This window comes from Taudactylus pleione, unplaced genomic scaffold (genome assembly GCF_031769625.1).
Source record: "Taudactylus pleione unplaced genomic scaffold, aTauple2 ptg000644l, whole genome shotgun sequence".
Classification (NCBI taxonomy): Eukaryota; Metazoa; Chordata; class Amphibia; order Anura; family Myobatrachidae; genus Taudactylus; species Taudactylus pleione.
In genome coordinates this window covers 1086778-1108091 of record NW_028285046.1, presented here as the reverse complement: position 1 = coordinate 1108091, position 21314 = coordinate 1086778, and the positions used below count along the sequence as shown (strand labels likewise).

The 21314-nt window shown below is 39.8% G+C and overlaps 1 protein-coding gene across 1 annotated transcript; it reads right to left on the bottom strand.

Moving 5' to 3' along the window:
- Nucleotides 1-2353: 2353 nt before the first annotated feature.
- Nucleotides 2354-18529, bottom strand: LOC148478924 (uncharacterized). Its single transcript, XM_088455144.1, has 8 exons — nt 18515-18529; nt 18345-18382; nt 14073-14138; nt 10445-10599; nt 9984-10064; nt 9503-9580; nt 4772-4828; nt 2354-4394 (listed from the first exon to the last, which is right to left on the bottom strand). The coding sequence occupies exons 5-8, from the start codon at nt 9988-9990 to the stop codon at nt 3865-3867; spliced, it is 672 nt and encodes a 223-aa protein (XP_088311270.1). The 5' UTR covers nt 9991-10064; nt 10445-10599; nt 14073-14138; nt 18345-18382; nt 18515-18529; the 3' UTR covers nt 2354-3864.
- Between the last annotated feature and the right edge of the window lie 2785 nt (nt 18530-21314).

Below are 21314 nucleotides of genomic sequence, written 5' to 3'. Positions count from 1 at the left end.
CGACCAGGCTGGAATTAAATTCCCTTACAACTGGTGCTACCAGGAACATGACACTGGCATACAAATAATGTTTTAGTGAATGGCTATGCACACTGGCGGTGGTGATGGCATGATGTTTGAGGCACGCGGGACTTAGGATAACAAGACGGTGCGTGGCCGGACATTCCATATGCAAACCCCTGTGTACATGGTAAAGAGAGGTAAGTGTTTCAGCAGAGGGGAGTGGGCTCATTATATTGGGCATTATTGGGGCCATTGTGCAGGTCACTGCTTTGGGTCACTACTGGGGGTACTGTTTTGGGTGATCTGTTTAATTCCATGAATGTCTGGGTGCACTGCTAAAGGTCTTTTTCAAGGTCAAATAGAATTATGGATAATTTTTAAGAATTTTTTGAGGATACTTTTTAGGCCACATATTTTATAGTGTTTTACCGTTTGGGGTAAACCCATATGGATGTGTATCTGTTACAATTGTATTAGGTGCAGAACTGTGGTGTCTTTTCTCAATATCTTTTCGTGTTCCTCAAAGACACTGTTACACTGATTTATGGACGTGGCATCATGATGCCACCCAGTGGATTTCTTGTACCACCCTAGAGTGTGAGTGCTGTAGTAGTAATGTTGAACAGTTTTCACAGCAGCACAGCTGTTTGCAAATCTATATTTTCATTTAAAATATTTCCATATTTTATTTTATGTTTGTTGACTTTTACATTATGTTATCTATCTGTGTTTAAAACATTGATATTTGTTTAAAAAAAATCTGCAAACTCCCGTCACTTATGGCTAATTGGTCCTGCCCTCAAACAAGTCATCCATCCCCCTCTATGCTCCCTTTCTTTTCTGGGTGGCTTTCCAAACCCTAACTTTAGTTTGGGAAACGTTTGTCCAAAAACAAAGAGTAAATCTTTGCCAGGCTAAGGGTCCAATCTATCAAAGTAATTTTGAGTCAATTTCCCTAAAACACCTGTTTTCAGGGGGTTTACCTCAAATATTAAGTATCCCCTGGATGTATGAAAGAGGGATCGCAGCAGGTATCTCCGATACCTGCTGTGATCCCGTCCATTGTCGCCGGCAGCCGCCTCCCCCATAGGTTTCTATGGGGGATGCGATGCTTCCAAATGTATTATTATTGGGAATGCAAAGCATTAGCGATTTTGGATCCAGCAGCTAAAGCTATCTGAAAACAGCGTTTGCCGCTGTAGTCTACAGGGACTTACCACCTTTCTGCCGGCAGAGGGATCTCCCAAATCCCTCCGCCGGCAATGGGCGCCGCTCATTTGCAGTCCACGGGAATGCACATGCGCAGAGGCCCCGACTGCCCTCCGGGGACATCACAGGGACAGGCTCTTTTCGGAGCCCGTCTCCCTGCATGCCCCGGATAATACAACTGGCAGATAAGATGGAATTTTGCAGTGCGATGAGGGGCGGTACTGCATGCCCTGATTGCATTGCAATAATTAAAAAATGGGCCCCTAACTGAGTAGTTATCCCGATAAATAACGGTATAGATTGTAAAATCATGTTTTTTTTTGGAAAAATAGCAGTTTACATATTCCGTTTAAACCTACCTTATTAAATAATTAATAATATGTATATGCATAGATATAATTTTTTGTTTTTTTGTTTAATTTTTTTTTACATTTGTCATAAATAATTCAAAAATTTCCAAAACTTATCTCTGTGTGGTTGTCTAAAATTTTGTAAATTGTAGTTAAACCAATTTATTTAAAAAAATAAAAATAAAATTTTTACATATATGTGTTAATATTGTATATATATATTTTTTTCCCTTTATATAGAATTGAAGTACGCAAGATAATTAACAGAGAAAAGTGTCCATTACCTACCCTGAAGTTTCGTTAAGGGTTTTTTATTTAGAAATTTTAATAATATGAAATGTTTGGATTATTTTTATGTTTTGAAAAAAAAACTACATTAACAGCCATTAGGCATTAGTAAACAAAAATTTACAAATATATTAGGGCACTCAAACTTCTGTCACTTTAGTGGCCTGATCTTGGCCAGATGTGTAAAAAAAAGTGTAGTTGATGTAATTTTTTTTTTTAATTAAACCAGAATATTTAATTTAAACATTTATTTTCCTACTGGTACTGGATTTCTTTACAAAAAATAAACAAGGCTTTGGGTTTAGTCAGACACCAAAGCAATAAGGGTTTTTATTTTAAAGGATATTTGAATCCTGTTTTTGCAAGATGAACCTGATACTGGTTTAGTGCATTAATACGTGTACAAAATACATCAATCAATGTAAAACCCAGAAATTTTTAAAGATTGTCACTTTATTAAAAACAATATAAATCTAACATTAGGTTTTTACGGATGCATTTTTCACACGTAAATGGTGGCTAGTATTTTGTAAAATGGTTTTATTGCAAACATTTATGCATTTATGTTTTTTTTTTCAAATGCAAACAAAATTGCTCTATTTTTTAAACTTGTAAAATTACAATTGAAAGTAGACCTTAAAGTCACGTATCAAACCAAACATAGCCTTATATAACAGTAGTAACAATAGTGAACTTCTTATCAGACCTTTTTGTTTTTTATTTCTGTGTTTTTGGAAAAACTTAGCTCACTTTCAATGTTTTAGAAAAATTTGTTTTTAGCAAATTAGAATGTAAGCTTATTAAAGACTATATAAGAAGGCTCAGAACCAATAGTGATCTCTCATGAGCACTTCTTTACATGCTCAAAAATTGTTGATGCGAAGAAAAAAACTGTAAAGCACTAAAAAATCTTATAAAACAGCTATGGTTTTGAGTTTAATTTTTAAAGGTAATTCTAGCTTAGACTAAGCTTTTTCAAAAATATTTTGTTCTGCAAAAATGACCTATCCCCACAATTCCATTCTTTAGCTTGAAAATATTGCCAAATAGATAGTTTTTTGTTGTAATAAAAAAAATTACATTATTTTTGAGGTGGGATGGGTCATTAATGCACTTTAAAAATTAGTTTTTATTTGCAAAAATGGCCATTCCCCCTCCACACCTCTCGCTGCGTGGCTGTTATCCTGGCGCGATGGCCTGGAATCAGCCTCGCAAACAAACTTGTGTGTCTTTTGTTTGCTATTTCACAGTGATGTAAATAGAAATCATTAGTCTTGGTTAGATGAGTAATGATTTGAATAGCTCCAAGATCGATCTTCCCACGCAAATTACCAAAGCATAGAGAAGAAACATGGCCAATGTAAGGATTTTTTAGGACCCATTTCAATTATTTTGCCTTAAAAGTATTTTCTAAATAAAATGAATGGAATTTGTCTACAGCTGATAAATTTGTCAATGTTAAGGGGTGTCAATAAACAGTACGCTGGCAGAGCTGCGTTAAGCATCAAATCCCTCCAAAAAAGTTCTAGAGGCACCCATCCTAAAAATTTGGTTTCCCTACTGTATCTGCTAAATTTTTACAAAATTCCATTAACACCTCACTGGAAATGCAAGTGGAAATGTAGCTCTTCCATCGGAATAAGCAGTACATGGAAAATAAATCTGAAAATATTACTTAGTTTTTTTAATGAAAGTATTCTTTTCCTTTATATTTTGGAAGTTTGTTACATAACGGCTTCAAGAACAGAAATTTGGTTTCAATTATTTAGAAATTTAAAGTTAGTAACCCTTTACAACACGGAGGAACACTAACAAAATAGAGTATGAAATTTCTACATATAATCTTTATTTTTGGTTTACTATTTATTTTTGTAAATTTAGATATTTCAACCTTAAATGCCTAAATGTTGGCTAAACGTCAAAATTAGTAAACATTTTCAAAATTTTAAATTAGCTCTTATTGTTAAGGACGACCTCCAAACACTCCCTTGTGTTGCTATTACAAATGTCTATGTTAATTTGAACTGTCATAAAGAGACTGATGGTTAGTAGTCGTCTTGCCTTGGTCAACATCACTTTTCACTTCACTACTTTTGGGAATCATTACATTATTCTGATGTACAGTTAAAGGATTAAAAGTATTTTGCTCATGGAAAGATATTCCACGATATCTATCTGTTTTAAATTCTGTGGAAATACATTCGAGACTTTTAGAGATGGATAATGTTGCTGCTGCATTTTGTTGCTGTATTTTACTAATATTATCCAAGGTCCTTGAAATGCTTAGTATATAAGTATTCATAGCATTTAACTGGGCAATTAGAGATTGGTTTATGCTGTCCTGCATTGTGGCACGCATAACTTTGTTATCATGCTCTTTTTCAAAAACATGAAACATTTTTTTAAGAATTTCCCCAATTATTGAAAAACTTTTCTCAATCTCTCGTCGGTGAAGTTCTTGTCTGTCATCAATTCTGCTTGCAAAAGTCGTAATATCGTCAAAAGGGTTAGCAGCATGAACCTGTTGGCATTGACTTGTGATCCCTAAATGATGATAATTCCCAATTAAATTTGGAAAAGATTCTCTTAAAAGTAAAAAATGAAAATGGCTCCCTAAAATCAAAATTTTGAAACATAAATTTTAAACTTGTTACAAAAGTCCTTACATTACTTTACAAATTAAGAATGCAAAATTTAAATAAGCATATTTCAACTTTTTAAAAATGTAAAACTGAATAAAAATTTTCTTTTTTAACAAAAAAATCTAAAACTTTACAAATTATAAAAAAAAAAAATTACATTATAAACATTATTAATTAAAAAAAATGGCAAAAAAGAATCCTAACCACTAGCAAATATAAAAATGTAGTTTAATGAGAAAAAAAAATGATTCCATCTGATTACAAAACATTAAAAATTACCTTGTGTTAAATCTATATTCACAAGATTCTCAATATTCCGTCCGTTTGCAGGGATTTCTAAGGATTGAGATTGCAATTAAAATAATTACAGTATTGATTTAATAAATGCATATTTTTTTTGAAAAAAAAAACAAAAAAACAAACAAACACTTATTACACTAGTATCACAAACTTTAAAACAAAGCCAAACTGTCGTCAAAAGTCACAGATTAAGGCGGGCCTTAATGCAAAAATAAAAATTTTTAGTACTACTAAAGGTGACCACTGTAGACTGGTTAGTAACACCCAGCAAAAACTGTATGGCCAATTTACATTTGACTTTCACACACCCACACAGGTCGCCATCCTTAAAGTTAATACTCTGTGACACAGTCAGATTAGGGGGTCCCTCTCCTGGGTAGGGGACTCCTTCCTTCCACACACAGCAGCCAGGAAACAGTACGCCAGACTGGATTCGAGTACAAGCTGGTCGGCGCCAGTCTTTATTGTGCAAAACAGAAACAACAAAAGAAACCATAAACATAAATCCTAGCCCTGGCCGGGCTCTAACTTTACAGGTGGTTCCCTCACTACCAGAACCTGGCAGGGCCTAATGCCCTCGCCAGCAACAAAGGCACAGCACAGCACTTACAAATAGGTTTTCAAGTGTCTCTGATCAAACTCCCTGCCTGCTCTCCCAGGTGAGACACTCAGCCCTACACACACTAGGCTATATTGGCCACTCTCAGGTGGAAACCCTAACAAGTCTGTAACCAGGCTGCGAGAACCAAAACCTGGAGTGGCCGTGGGTGGAGCCCTCCCTCTCCTCTCACCCACAACCCCCAGGTCCCAAACCGGCTTTTCAAAAAGCCGAGACTCAAGCCTGCTACACTGCAGACTTTCTCCTGGGGATTTAAAACACATAAGACAGGAATCTGGGATAAATGTCCCTGTCACAGACCACTTTACAAGTGATCCTATCACATATCCCCCCCCTTTGTTTCGACCTATGGGGCGGAACAACTGAAGCCCCCAAACAATGAACGCGTGACAACGCGTCTGCTTTAGACAACAGGCCCCCTGGCCTGTGTTCCACTTAAAATTTAAAAGTTTGTAACGCCAAGAACCATCTCGTAATTCTCGTATTACTGTCCTTATTTTCGGACATCCACTTCAAAGGGGCATGGTCAGTGATCAATTTGAACTTTCTTCCATCCAAGTAGTACCTGAGAGCCTCTAACGCCCACTTTATGGCCAACGCCTCCTTCTCCACTGTGGCATCGGGTAGGCATCGAATTTTGAAACACTGTTCAACTTTCGGAAGTCATTGCAGAAACGCACACTCCCGTCGGGCTTTGGAATCAACACAATGGGACTTGACCATTCACTATGTGATACTTCAATAACCCCTAACTCTAGCATATTTTTAATTTCTTTCGACACCGATTCTCTTGGTGCTTCTGGTAACCTATAGGGCTTTAGATTAACTTTAACCCCTGGGTCAGTGATGATGTCATGTTTAACGACCGAGGTTTTCCCAGGTACGTCAGAGAACAGCACCCTATTTCTGACCAGAAACTCCTTGACCTCTCGTTGTTGAATTGCCGACAGGGTTTTTGCCACTGTCACTTCGGGAACTAAGGGCCCTAGTTTTACTGGAGGGGCTCGGACGGCCGACAGTACCGGTCTATCTTTCCAGGGCTTTAACAGATTTATATGGTATATCTGTTCCGGCTTTCTTTTCCCCGGCTGGTAAACTTTGTAATTGACCTGTCCCACACTTTCTAAGATTTCAAAGGGCCCTTGCCATTTAGCCAAAAGTTTATTTTCCACAGTGGGAACCAACACTAACACTCTGTCCCCAGGAGCAAAGCTGCGTAACCGAGTATTGTGGTTGTATACCCTCTGCTGTGCCTGTTGAGCCTGTTCCACAACATCTTCCCCCTTCTTAGTCACCTGATATAACAAATCCTGACACATTGCCATGTGGGGATAGGACAAAGGACTATCAGGGTCTACGGGTTTACCATCAACTACTTTTACATTCTCCCTGGCTTTTACCAAAGTAGGGTCATTCAACTGCTCCACGGCAAAGACCTCTCTCCTGACCTCTAAATCAGGCAGACGATCAACTAGCCCAACAACACTTCCCACCTCAATGGGAGGCACATCAGTTGGCGGGCCACCGTCACGCTCCGCATTCTCTAGTTCGCCAATCATAGTAGAAAAAGGGAGTACCTCTGACTCAGAAGAAACTCCCTCCTCCACTACATCGACAACCTTCTCAAATGGATCGGGGTTGTTCACTTCTGGAACAAAACGGCTTTCCCACAACTTCCAGAAGTGAGCAAAGTCTTTCCCCAATATTGCATCGTACATCAGACAATGCACCAAACCCACAGAAACTATAGCCGAACCACATGGTGTCCCGATGTTCACCTCGGCAGTAACATAATATCGAGTATCCCCATGTATGCAGGTCACACCAACAGTTTTCCCCTTATGCCTCAAGGGGTTCACCAGCTCAGCTTTCATCAGTGTCACCAAGCTACAGAGTCTAACAGTGCCTCTACTCGGTTGCCATCTACAGTGAGTACACACATGTGCTTATCAGTCTCAGCCTGCCGGTCAGCCGTACTGGCTGTCTGTGCAAAGAAAGACGCCCTGCGGTAGACATGAGCAGTATCACATTGCATAGGTTCAGTTGTAAGTGAACAATTAGCGGCAATATGGCCGAAGTCACCACACCGGAAACACTGAATCATATTAATGTCTAGTCGTTTACGGGGCAAGAACCTTCCTTGCCTGGCAGGCCTGTCTCCAGGTTCTACACCCTCAGTCTTAAGTACATTCCACCGCCCAGCACCCTTCTCCCCTGGAACAGTCTTACCAGTGTCTGTGGGAGTTCGCTGGTGCGCCATCGGGGCTCGGTGGGGCATACTCATCAGCTCCTCAGCCGCCACGTACCTCTCCACCAGCTCGACCAACTGGTCCGTGGACTTAGGGTCTGCATGGCTCACCCACTTGCGCAGAGTCACAGGTAATGATCGCAGGTACCGATCCATCACAACCCTTTCCACGATCTGTGGTCCCGTCAGCGTCTCGGGCTGTAGCCATTTTGAGGACAGATGGACGAGGTCATGCATCTGTGAACGTGGAGGCTTGTCCATATGGAACTCCCAGTGGTGGACCCGTTGGGCACGAACAAAGGTGGTGACTCCCAAGCGAGTTAGGATCTCCTGTTTTAGTTTTTTATAGTCCTTGGCATCAGCCAGGCATAAGTCGAAATAGGCCTTTTGTGGCTCCCCAGACAAAAAAGGTGCCACCAGACTTGCCCACTGCTCCTTGGGCCAACTCTCCCTTTCGGCCGTTCTTTCAAATGCGGTGAGATAGGCCTCCACATCATCGCCTGAAGTAATCTTTTGGAGGAAGTGACTGGCTCGTACGGAGTGAGTGGTGGTGGGAGGACCAGTATTAACATCTCTGGGCCGGGCGACCAGCTGCTGTACCACCTCTTTTATGGCCTGGCTGTTTTCCGCTAAGGCCTGGCGGGTTTCCTCGATGGCGACCTGTTGTTGCCTCTGGGCTGTCTCCAAGGCCAACAGTTGCACCCTGGTGGATTCCTGCTGAGCCCTGGTAGATTCCTGCTGAAGTTGGTTAGTCTCCTGCTGAAGTTTGTTCGTCTCCTGCTGAGCTCCTGTAGCTTGGAGCAAGGCCTTAATAATTTCCTCCATTTTGTCCTGGGGTGTAGGTTGGAAGCTGAACCTTGCCTCTCTGAGCATTGGCTGACGCCTCCTCTATGGGACTCCAAGGACACAGTGTTATTTCCACACTCACAAATTGGGTGTCTGTCCCTTTAATTTTTAAATGGAAAGTTTTCCTCTTGCTGCAACTTCAGTGTGTGTGGGTGCCCGCATTCTCCACCATATTGTGACACAGTCAGATTAGGGGGTCCCTCTCCTGGGTAGGGGACTCCTTCCTTCCACACACAGCAGCCAGGAAACAGTACGCCAGACTGGATTCGAGTACAAGCTGGTTGGCGCCAGTCTTTATTGTGCAAAACAGAAACAACAAAAGAAACCATAAACATAAATCCTAGCCCTGGCCGGGCTCTAACTTTACAGGTGGTTCCCTCACTACCAGAACCTGGCAGGGCCTAATGCCCTCGCCAGCAACAAAGGCACAGCACAGCACTTACAAATAGGTTTTCAAGTGTCTCTGAGCAAACTCCCTGCCTGCTCTCCCAGGTGAGACACTCAGCCCTACACACACTAGGCTAATATTGGCCACTCTCAGGTGGAAACCCTAACAAGCCTGTAACCAGGCTGCGAGAACCAAAACCTGGAGTGCCGTGGGTGGAGCCCTCCCTCTCCTCTCACCCACAACCCCCAGGTCCCAAACCGGCTTTTCAAAAAGCCGAGACTCAAGCCTGCTACACTGCAGACTTTCTCCTGGGGATTTAAAACACATAAGACAGGAATCTGGGATAAATGTCCCTGTCACAGACAACTTTACCAGTGATCCTATCACAACTCGCACATGTCTGCTGCTGCCATTTCCAAAATAATGAAGAGATATGTTATTCACCAACTGAAACAAGAATTGAATTGCTTTGTTCATATACCTTTTGGAAATTGATACATTTGCAAAACCCACTTAACAATTGTAAAAAACAAAGCTAAATTCAATTTCTGATTATGGATAAAATAAAAAAAAATAAAATAAAAAAAAATAAAAAAATAAAAAACTTACCTTCTTCCGTTTCGTGATCTGTATTTTGCAACTCTCCTGCTGCAGGACCTACTTCATGAATCTTGGTTTGAGGCATTTCTGTGAAATTATGTTATTTTTATGAAAAAAATTTTTTTTTTAAATTTAACTATGAAAATTTAAAAAAAAAACCTTAAAATCAAACTATTACAATATATATGTTTTAGATTATTTTTTCAATGACGATGCTCCCAAAACCCCATATCATTTGTTTAAACCAAATGATGTATTCCGTGTTTACTTTTACATATATTTACTCAGTTAACAGGATTTTTGTTAACAATTTTTACTTCAAAGAAATGTCAAGGGAATAAATAACCATCTAAAATTGTCATCAATGCTATTATGACACTTTTTATTGCTAATTACTTTTTCATGCCAGGGGAACACAGTGCCCTGAGTTGCCTCAGTTCACAGTCTGCTTAAGTAGATCTTTTTTTTTAGTTAGAAATTAAAAACTTACCTGTCATGGAAATATTTGTCAAAACAATATATTCTGAATCATTTAAAGTTGGCTCTTCAAATAAATCTGGAAAATTTAAATCTAAAAAAAAATGTAAAAAAATTTTTTTCCTAAAGTCAGTTTTCTGTTATACATTTACTTAAAAAAAGCTGATTTGATTAAAAAAAAATGAAAATAACAGACCAATGATGTTTTTAATAAGCTATAATAAATTTAAAAAAATATAAAGTGACAACATGTAAAAGATAAATTAGTACAGGCCAAAAAAAATAAATAAATAAATAAAAAATTTTGATTTTCAGAAGACAATATTTTGAAAAAAAAAGGCAAAAACAAAGGACTTCATTTGATTCAATTAAGCATTTGACAACTTGTGCATGCATAACATTAAAATGATTTTAGTTTGCGGTAAACGATCACAGTATTTAAGAAAAAAAAATTACTAGGTGTTTGCCATTTACCTGTAATGTTATGTGCTATATTTGTTTCAGCTTCTGTAGACAGTAGATGGTTAACAGCCTCTTTATCTAATATATTGGTATCCCTTGGACATCGATTTCCAATTGGTATGAAATGTGCATTTTGAATGGGTGATCTTTGTTGGACATTATTTCACCTAAAATGATGAAATTACCCAAAAAAATATTAAAATTTATGTAAAATAAACAACGTCAAAAGAGTGCACAAATATTCACAATAAACATTTTTTTTTTTAGTTTTAAAACTATTAGAAATAAGAATATTCTCCAGCAGCATCATTAATTACATTTTGAAGAGACGAAAATCCTTTAATGAAAAAAATGTGAAACATTTTTTTTAAGAGTGAAACATTTTTCACGCAAACAAAAAAACCCCAATATTTTAAAACCATTCAAAATTAAAAACACCTTTTCACAACAATTTAATACTTCGGACAAAAATAACAAATATTAAAGAACTACCCATACTTCTCACTGTGCCCTCTGATCAATTTGACTACAAACTAAACCAGCAAAATTTAAAAAAAGGACCCAGGAAAATGCTCAACCAAACTATACAATTATGTGGGGTGTTTATTCAAAGAGGTCCTTCTTCAATAAAAAAAAAAAAAAAAAATAGTGTAAGGCGCATAAACAGCCTTTGCCAGACCTAACTTCATTGTGCAAATTTTTTTGGACTATATCCAAAATCTGAAAAACGCTGTTGTGTATTGGCACCTCAAATTTTGCAAATTACATGGTGTAACGATCAAATAACAGTACATTTGCCTATTTGTGATGTATGGGTGCCAATAAGAAACTAACCTAAATGCAGTTCACAATTTAAAAAAAAAAAAAACCCAAACAACTTCAAACTCACTTAAATTAGGACTCCAACTAATACCTACAGCGCTATGAGGACTAGTGGTGCCATTGGTAAATGCTACCCCTATAAAAATAAGGTATACAAATGGAAAATTAATTGTGGATATAGTCTCTGGGACTCTCTGGGTAGCATTTACCAATGGCTCATATGTTATGTATGACATTTTTTACAATTATTAAATAATGAATTTTATTAATTTTTTTGATTGCACTTCACTTGGTTAATTAACCACTAGTCCTCATAGCGCTGTATTTATTTATCTTTTGCATTTCATATTGAGTGTGACTATACTCATTTATTACAGCTGCTGTTGAAAAAACTGCCTAATTAAGTGCCTGTTGTGAAGTTTATCTTCACACGTTTCTTTGATCTACTCCAACTAATACCGTTTGAAAAGATTTATAACCAATTCATTGATTTAATTAAAAATTAAAAAAAAATACCTGAATTTACATCAGCAACAAGTCGTGGTGTTTTGGTTGTCAAAGACAAAGATGTTACTGCATGTCTTAGATTTGTTTTCTTATTCAGTTTACAAGATATTTCTCCATTTTTCATTACAGTATTTTGGCCCTTGGTCATTATTTGTTGAGATATTGTTTTTTTGGGGGGCGAATACATTTTTAATAAAAAAAAATTAAAAAAAATTACAAACAAATTACCTTATACATAAAAATAATAAAAAAAAACCTATATAAAATAGAAACAAAAAAAGGATAAGAAAAAGGACAAAATACAAAATTAAAAACAAAAACAAAAAGAGCCCGCCAGAGTTATTCAAATCTGTCTCCTATCGTGCACCAACAGCTGTAAGCGCAACAATTCAAATTTGTTGCCCAAAGGGGTTTGAGAGCAGGAGTGTGCTAAAAATTAACTGTTTGGCCGCCCAAACATCACTTTTAACATTCTCAATCCAGCACTATGATTGGGATCACAGCAGCTTAACCACTTAACTGACAAATTCTTTTTCCAAAAACCGCTCCAAAATTGTTGGTTTCTTTTATGATTGAATTAGGTCACGAACATAATTTTAAAGCTTATCCATCACTATTTTATTTGAAAAAAATATTTTTTTAAAAACACAGTATACCATAAAATTAGCAATTTTTATATTAAACTGTAGTGATGGCCATTGACGGCTGTACCATGAGATGGTTCAACCATCGTTAGAAGCCATCAATTGTTTTGCGATTGGTCGAGGAGATTTGTGTACACGACAACTGCAGATGTTTCCTAAACATCGATTGAGGGTTGCCATCGATGGTGCAACATTGATGGCCACCAGCAATGGCAAACCACTTGTTTTCAGTCAGACCATCGATGGTTTGCAAACCATCGATGGTCAGTCGCCATCCCTAATCAGAGGCTCTGCGATATCCATCAATTGATATATATATATATATATCGAACATTATATATATATATATATATATATACACACACACATATACATATATATACATATATATTTACACATACATATATATATATATAGATATATACATACGTATATATACATGTCAATATCATTGTTCTATTATTTATTGCCCGATCACTGTGGCCAGCAGTGATCGGGCACATGGAGACGGGGAGGCGGAGCTGAGGCCGGGGAAAATAGCAGCCGCGGCTACCAGAGCCACCGCTGCTGCTGCTCCTACATGTAGAGCCGGAGCCGCAGCGGGAGCGTCTCCCGCTGGCGGCCCGGATACAGAGCAGCGGCGGCGGCTACCAGAGCCGCCGCCACTGCTCCTTCACAGTGATCACTATGTGATCACTGTAGTTCCGGCGCAGCAGCGGGAGGGTCTCCCGCTGGCGGCCCGGATAGATAGCAGCAGCGGCGGCTACCAGAGCTGCCACTACTGCTGTTCACTGAAGGGGGTGGAGATGACTGCCAGATCACTGCTGGCCGCAGTGATCGGGTGACAGCAGCAGCACTGCTGCTTCTATGGGAGGGGGGCTGCCGACGGTGCCCGATCACTGTGGCCACAGTGATCGGGACACACTGGAGAGGTGGCCGCGCTTGCAGAGGGACCAGAAGGTCCCTCTGATGTAGGCGGCTGCGGGAAGATTAGCTTCCCACAGCCGCCTAGTGGGCATTTCTGACTGGTCGTATCAGATCCGACAATGTCAGGGAAAGCCCAGCCTGGTGCGGTCATATCTGATACGACCGTGCCAGGCAAGTGGTTAAAACGCCTAAACCACACCTCTAAAGGAGTGATCAGTGCAATTACAGCCAAAAATTTAATAGCGGCCCGTCTTCTCCTGTCACTTTAGACAGGAGATGCGGCCCACTAAAACAATTCAATTGCCCCGTATACTTTGAAAATATAACAAACAAAACAATATTGGAACAGAAAATAATTGCCTAAAAAATCATCTTCCACAAAGCTCTCTCAGAAATATAACATATTTAAAAAAAATAAATAAATACACACACAACACACAAATAAACACACAATTAATAAAAAAAATTACCTGGAATTAAAAATCCACAACTACCAAGTTTCATAACACTTGTTCCTTCTCCAGCTCCATTGTCCAATGTATTCAGTACATTTTTATTATAAAAACAAAAAATTATAAAAAAAAAAAAAAACAATAACTAAATACTATTCATACTAAAAAAAAAAAAACAACAGTAACTATGTCAATTCTTCTGTGTCAACACATACAACTATGACAACATAGCAAAGTTTTAACACAATCACTACAAATTTTTTAAATTATTTTTTAAAGAAAAATCACCATGTTGATTGACACTTTTCTTCATTATTTTTGTCTTGGGCGGAATTGACATGTTCTTGTCTGTTTCTTTAAATAAAATAAAAATATAAAAAGTTAACAAAACAAAAAAAAAACAATAATTTTCACAAATTTGCATTACACACATACATTTTTTTTTTTGTATTACATTTACTAATAAGGTCATATATGGGCGGAATACAATTGATTAAAGTCCCAAACGCGCCCAACGGAGCTATTGAAATTTTGCCCCTGTCGGGCACAATCAGCTGCAAGCGCAACATTTCACCTCCCAGGCCCAATGGTGGTAGAGAGCCAAATTGCTGGAAAAAAGAGACATGTTTGGGGGGAGGCAATCGGGAAGCCGACTGCCTAAATACCAGCAGCCGGCTTCCCGACTGTCTTATCCCAGCAAGGGTGAAATGCCGGGCATCTAGATGTAGACGCCCGCATTTCCCCGACGCCGGGAGACCGGCGCCCGGCATCCCGATCGCAGTGATGCCGGGCGCTGCAAGCGGACAGCCGCGGGGGGGAGGGTTAGGTTTAGGGCTCCCAGTGGGGTTAGGCTAGGGGGAGGGAGGGTTAGGGTTAGGCCCCCCCAGGGGGGACTTAGGGTTAGGCACCCCCCCGGGGGACTTAGGTTTAGGCAGCGGGGAAGGGGGTGATTAGGGTTAGGCACTTAGAGAGGGGATTAGGGTTAGACATTTAGAGGGGGGAAGTTAGGGTTAGGCACCCCTAAGGAGGGTTAGGGTTAGGGGGGTTAGGTTAGTAAATACTCAACAATCCACGATCGGGATTTCCAGCGCTGTCGGACTTGCGCTGCTTCAAACTCCTGCCACTGACGGGAATCACCGTGCGGCCGGCGGTATTTCATACCAATTCCTGTTTGGGTGCCCAAACATCAATTTTTACAATGATGGCCAGCACTTTGGTCGAGGAAAGCTAATTTACGCGACTAAAACAGACCACTTGGAGGGCGATCAACAAGAAAATCTGGGACAATTGCGTAGCGGCCCGCGATCTCCTGTCACTTTACAGAGATCTTGCGGGATGCAAAAATCAATTGAATACCGCCAAACTTAAAATTAGGGATGTGCAGGCTCGGATAGGTTCGAGTTTGCACGTGGAGTTCGGATTTTTCCCTCCAAAAAAAACGGAACTCAGAACGAGGCAAAACGTCATCTTACATGGACGAACATCATCATTCCTGGACAAAAGACCAGGAATGATGATGTTCGTCCATGTAAGATGACGTTTTGCCTCGTTCTGAGTTCCGTTTTTTTGGAGGGAAAAATCCGAACTCCACGTGCAAACTCGAACCTATCCGAGCCTGCACATCCCTACTTAAAATCAGAATAATATTTGTTAAAAAACATAAAAGAATTAACAATACTTCGATTGCATAAAGTATCGTCCAAAGTGTCTACACCACCTGCAAGACCCTCAACGAGTGTTGGGTTTATAAATTGTCTCAAAATCTCTTCCCAGGCATTAAATTTGATCATCAAAGGAGAACCACCGCCAGTTCCTTTCTGATGTCTGGCTAGTTTGGCCATTTTTTTCTTCGTAAAACGCTTGCAATCGCAAAATCTTTTTTTGCAGTTATCAATGGAGCGAGGTTGAGGTGCCACCGAATTGATTGCATCGACAATAGTCTTCCAAGTAGCGGTTTTTCTTTTAAGAGGAATTTGATGGCTTAGACGCCCAATTAAGTAATCATAATTTGCAATATTTTTTCAACAAGAATTTCATTTTCCTCAGTAGTAAAACGTATAGCTCTCGCACTACCGCTTGCATCTTCATCGGAATCAATCTCATCCATTTGAGTACAATTAGGTTGATTTTTTTTTACGCTTACTGGGTGGAGCAGTTACAGACTGATCTCCATTATCATCATCACTTTCCATAATATTGAAAAATCTACAAATGTCAAAAAAAAAAAACATCAAACACAAATTTGCACTTAAACGCCTGTGTACATTGCAGTAATTGCTCCTTCTAATGGCATAGATGTATGTTCGTGGTTTTTACAATGGCACAAAAACACTTACTGTTTTGCCTCTAAAACTATCCGAAAGCAGGAAACAATACCAATGACATGTACAAACATCTCTAACAGAGACAGGGGTAGTGTTTATTCCACCCTACAGCGCTACCCACTATAGACCACAACGCATCAGTCCTGAACTGATACGCTGTATGACAGTCCAGCCAAAGGAGAAACTTAGCATTCGTGGTATTTCAGAAGTAAGGCAGAAATCACGCAACCAGCCCTAGATCCAACAAGCAAATGCAGAAAAGACAGCAATGTCCCTGATGTGGGGATAGGGCAAAGCCTTGCTGTACTGCTCAAAAACAACAGATACAGTGCCCAAAGGGACTGGTGAGTTAAGCCTTCAGACATGGCCCCGCCTAACGCCTCTAAAAGCTTGTACATTTCTGCGCTAAAAAACAACCAGGGGTGCATATCACCTCTAAGATTAAACACCAAAAACCTACTGAAAAAAAAAACCCGCTGTAAATGCTTCTAACCTACTAAAAATTACACAAAATTTCACAAATTAAGAAGTATCAACAAAAAAAGGGGTAAAAAGTCCAACAGACAACTTTATACCATTTTTCAAAAAAATGAGAAATTTTAAAAAATTACTTATGCAGACCAACATCATACATCAATTAAAACAAATCCCTAAGTAATTGTTATAGTCTCAACTAAAAAAAAAAAATATTAAAAAAAAAAAAAACAAATGCTAAAAAAAACCATGGAGAATAAAAAAAAAAAAAAAAAAAAAAATTGCAGTACAAAGGCCCATAACTACCCATTGCCCTGGATGCCACTCGCCTTCGCCACTACTCAAAGGGGACCACCTTCCAGCAGCCAAGGGATAAATTAGGACTAGCAACTACACACCCATTGCCTTAAACCTGCAGACACCGCTTGTCCCATGGGCCCCACAAGTGTACGGCAGACCTCAGTGAGAGACAGCAGCCATAAATACATTACAAACATACAGGCGCCAGATTTTTGGTAGAGATTGGGAAAAAAAAAAAGTGAGACATCGCATCGGGGATGAAAGACAACCAGATTTATTGGCTAAGGAATCAACCACATAAGGTAGCAGACTCTGGAGCTCACTCTGGAGATCTGTTTTTCCCAGATTACGTCTCTCCCAACCCTTGTTGTGCAGAGCAAGAGTGGCCCTGGAGCAATGGCCAGCAGGATCACAGATCAGGCAAGATTTTAATTATGTGTGACTGAAAACCATGGCAGGGGAGAGGGTGCACAGAATACATGGTGGCACGCTACTGGGTACACTTTTTTTATGGGGTGGGGCGCTACAGGGGATACTGTAGAGGGGGGACTACTCCTGCGGGCACTGTATAGGAGGGCCTCTTCTGGGGCCACTTTGTGGGGGTATATGGCCTATACTGGGTACACTACTGCTGGGGGAACTGCAGCATAGGGGAGAATAATACTAGGAGTACTGATTAGTAAATGGGGCCAAATACTGGGGACACTGCATAGGAGGGCCTACTACTAGGGACATTGTATAGTGTGGAATAATACTGGGGGCACTACTAATGGAGACTCAGCATTCGGGTGAAAAAAAAAATGGGGACAATGCCTGAAATTATAAGGGGAGTGTGGGTGCCACTACATATACTTCCACAGCAAATAAGATAGACCTATATACACCCCTGACAGTAAGCAACCTTGCACTCACAAAAACACATGCCTCTTATCTATAAACCTTTCTTCCCGTTACTCGACACCTTTTTCGACTGACTTTAAATTCAAATTAAAATATTATGCCACGTTGTAATGAGCATTTCCCTGCACAACATTTGCCCAGTAAAAAGATTGGTTTGCTGCAAATTAGGGGTGAGCGGGTTCGGTTTTACTCGGTTCTTATCGCCACTTTACCGCAAATTCAGCTCGATTTTATTCGCTATCCAAAACACATGTTCGGCGATAGCCAATAAAAAGATCCGAGTAAAACCGAACCCACTCACCCCTACTGCAAATGCGTAAATTGTAATCGAATGATTCTTTTTAAAAAAAAAAAAAAACAACTCCATACTATTCCATGAATATACACAATCGTTTGAAAAAAATAAATGCTGCAAATCATACAATCCAAAATAATTGAATTATCATTCCAAAATCCACCCCCCCTCCCCACCCCCAGATCATAAAACCTTTAATCCCCCTCAGAATATTCGTTTTCCCATACAATCCAAAGCCACAAGAAACTAAAATAACATGATTCTTACCCTCAGATTCTGTTTCCTAACACCCACAGCTCCTCTGCCTAAAAAACAAAAAAAAAATGTAAACACGCTTTTCATTATAGCGTTTTCAAACAGCCCAAAGGAACTATTCACTCGTCCAGGCTCAACATCCACTCAAAAAGGCCGCATTCCATTAAAAAAAAAAAACTCACCGCTGTAGCTGGACGTCCAGGGAAAGAACCCTGCATACCAGGCTCCGATGCAGGCCACTCGGTTAATGGCGCAGAATGAAATTGGTGCAAAACCACGCTCTCTATCTTCGCGAACGCCCCCTCTGGACGCGCCTATCAAGGTTAAGCGCTAAATTAATTGCATAGGTCTACAAATAAGGCACTCTAAGCGCAAAACTTTTGCCAGCCGTAAGTATAACGACCAATAACAGACAATTGAATTCCGCCCTCTGAGTTATAACGATGAACGAAAATCGTTCATGCGCGTTCCCGTTTGTAGTTTGTAGTTCAGCGTCCATTCTGACTGACCAACTTAACAATTTTCATTAAGGGAAGTTACAAAAATCGTTTGTAGTTAAAAAAAAAAAATTAGTAAATGAACGATTTTCGTTCATTTTTCCCTTTAAAAAGTGAACGAAAATCGTTCATTTACAAAATCGATACGTCTGTATGCAGCTTTAGTAGTAAGTGAGCAACTGAGATGTGTATGTTTGTGAATTGCTGGTAGATGTGCGTGTGATCATCTCTGGCCATGCACAGTTGTTTAACAATCGATAAACCCTTACTGTACCTGTGCAATTCTCAGTTAGGCCTGATGTGTTTATATTCTATAATCACACTAATCATAACACTTGTCCTTGATATAGATCTTATGAGGTGGAAACAGCTCAGAAAATAAATGTACACAAATTAGTGTATTTCCCAAACACTATCTATAAGTAAATGTTTTAGAGTAGACCTCAGTATACTGAGTATAGCTGTGACCCCCTTCATTATGTTCTCAGAGCCTGATTCATTATGGATTTACTATTGCGATTGCACCTGAGATGATGCACGCTGCGGAAATATGCTAATAACTGCAATCGCAAAGCTATTATAGAGACGCCAAAAACCAGCATAGAGACGCCCACCAACGCTTTCGCACATCCGTAATACATTGCAATCCCGCGTATACATCAGGAACATCGAGTAACAACGGCCCCTCGCGCACAGTTACAACAGGTCTGACCTTTCTTAGAAATTGTTAACCTCGTTGCATGCAGTGAGTACTCAAGTTGCATATGCCGTCACAGTGGTTAATGTATACTGGCCCAAGTAACAGCGTTCAAACGGACAGGCACCCCTGCGTTTCTCCTACCACTCCCCCGTCACCACCCCCAAACGCTGATCTCCCGTCCCTACATCTGCAATAGCTTTGTAGCTGCGTAGGTGAACGCAGAGTGATCGCAATGCTAACTCACGCACACGCACTGCAATGCATACACAGTACGCAACAATCGGCCTTCTGCGTACGCTATCGCAATAGCGATCCATACTGAATCAAGCCCTCAGTTCATAATAGGTAAAAGGGAAATCTCATTCTACAAGGCCACAAACAGAGGCCCTGATTCAGACCCGCTCGCTGCCGAAGGCAGCTTGCAGGTCTGAAGGGTTTTTTTGTCTGGCCTTCTGGCCGCTCGCTAAGCTGTGGGTGATCACCCACAACTTTTGTGAATGGGCAGGTGATGGTCGCGACCATCTGTCTTGCGACGAGACCCTTGTGGTAGGGTCTCATCTGCTGCAAGCCCCAGTGAGCTTCCGGCTCTAATAGAGCAGGAAGCTCACTACTGACATCACTGGTGATGTCAGTATTGCCGCCCCCAAACATCAGGCGATCCTTCGGGAACGCCTCCGTTTGACAAGCCACCCCCCCCGACCCACCTAAAAAACAGGGTGAGCTGTCGATCAACATCGGCAGCTGCCCCGTTTGTAGCGAGCCCTGGAGCGAGAGAATTTCTCACTCGTTCCAGGGCTTGCGCGTGCGCACTGCCCGGCCATCAACCCGCTCGCGAGCGGGTCTGAATCAGGCCCAAAGTATAGACACTAATAAGCTAATTTGACATATAGTAAATATATATATATATATATTACTTATCTGTTGCCCAGAAATGAATTCCATACTCTTCATAAAGGAGATATTACAGACAAATACTTTCTTATTAATTTTTTAATATTTGTTTAAAAAGTCACTTTATATTGTACACTTACCTAAAATTATACAGTAAATTTTTACATATAATTATTCCATACAATTTATTGAACATGATGCAATGACTCTGTGATTTATAGTTAAGCCCAGGGGTATAACTAAAAATGTAAATTTTTATTCTTTTTAGCAGAGCTTCCTACCACCAAAACCAGGCTTCACTGCTCAAACCATACACTGCAGTCATCTAATTAAATAATATTTCTAAGACAATCATGGATAAATGACTTTCACTCTCACCTACCGATGAACTACAAATGCCAGCAATATTTATCATGTTTGGAGAACCAAAAGTTGCGTAAACCTACATTACCCAATTTTTTTTCTGTCTTAACCCTGATCCAGATATGGATCTATCCAAATAAATCATGCTTATGATCTTGTAGTCACCATATAATCTTATTAGTTGGTGTGCTCCTACTGTTGCATATATTTCTCTATGTGCGTAAAATGAAGAGACAGCCAGGTAAGAGGCGTAACCTAAGAAAAAAATCTAAATACATAAAATAAGACCTTTTTTTCACTTTCATTTTCTTAAAATGTTCATTGTTTTCCCCAAATGCCCATTTATTCATAAACTAGATCTCTGCATATTAATAGATGGTGGATCTACCACATTTATTGCTCTATTAAAATATCATACACATACGTCAGCAAACGAATGGCCAAAGATGTAATAGTACTGGCCTTATACACGCCATATTTACAGCCCGTTCAACCCAACCAAATAAGGCAACAGGAAAATGATTGTTGATA

What these genes read in the sequence shown, in the direction of transcription:
- LOC148478924 (XM_088455144.1), bottom strand. An exon ending in AGATCACGAAACGGAAGAAG is followed by an intron (nt 4,829 to 9,502) that starts GTAAGTTTTTTA and finishes CTCAATCCTTAG; the next exon opens with AAATCCCTGCAAACGGACGG. An exon ending in GAATATAGATTTAACACAAG is followed by an intron (nt 4,395 to 4,771) that starts GTAATTTTTAAT and finishes ATCATCATTTAG; the next exon opens with GGATCACAAGTCAATGCCAA.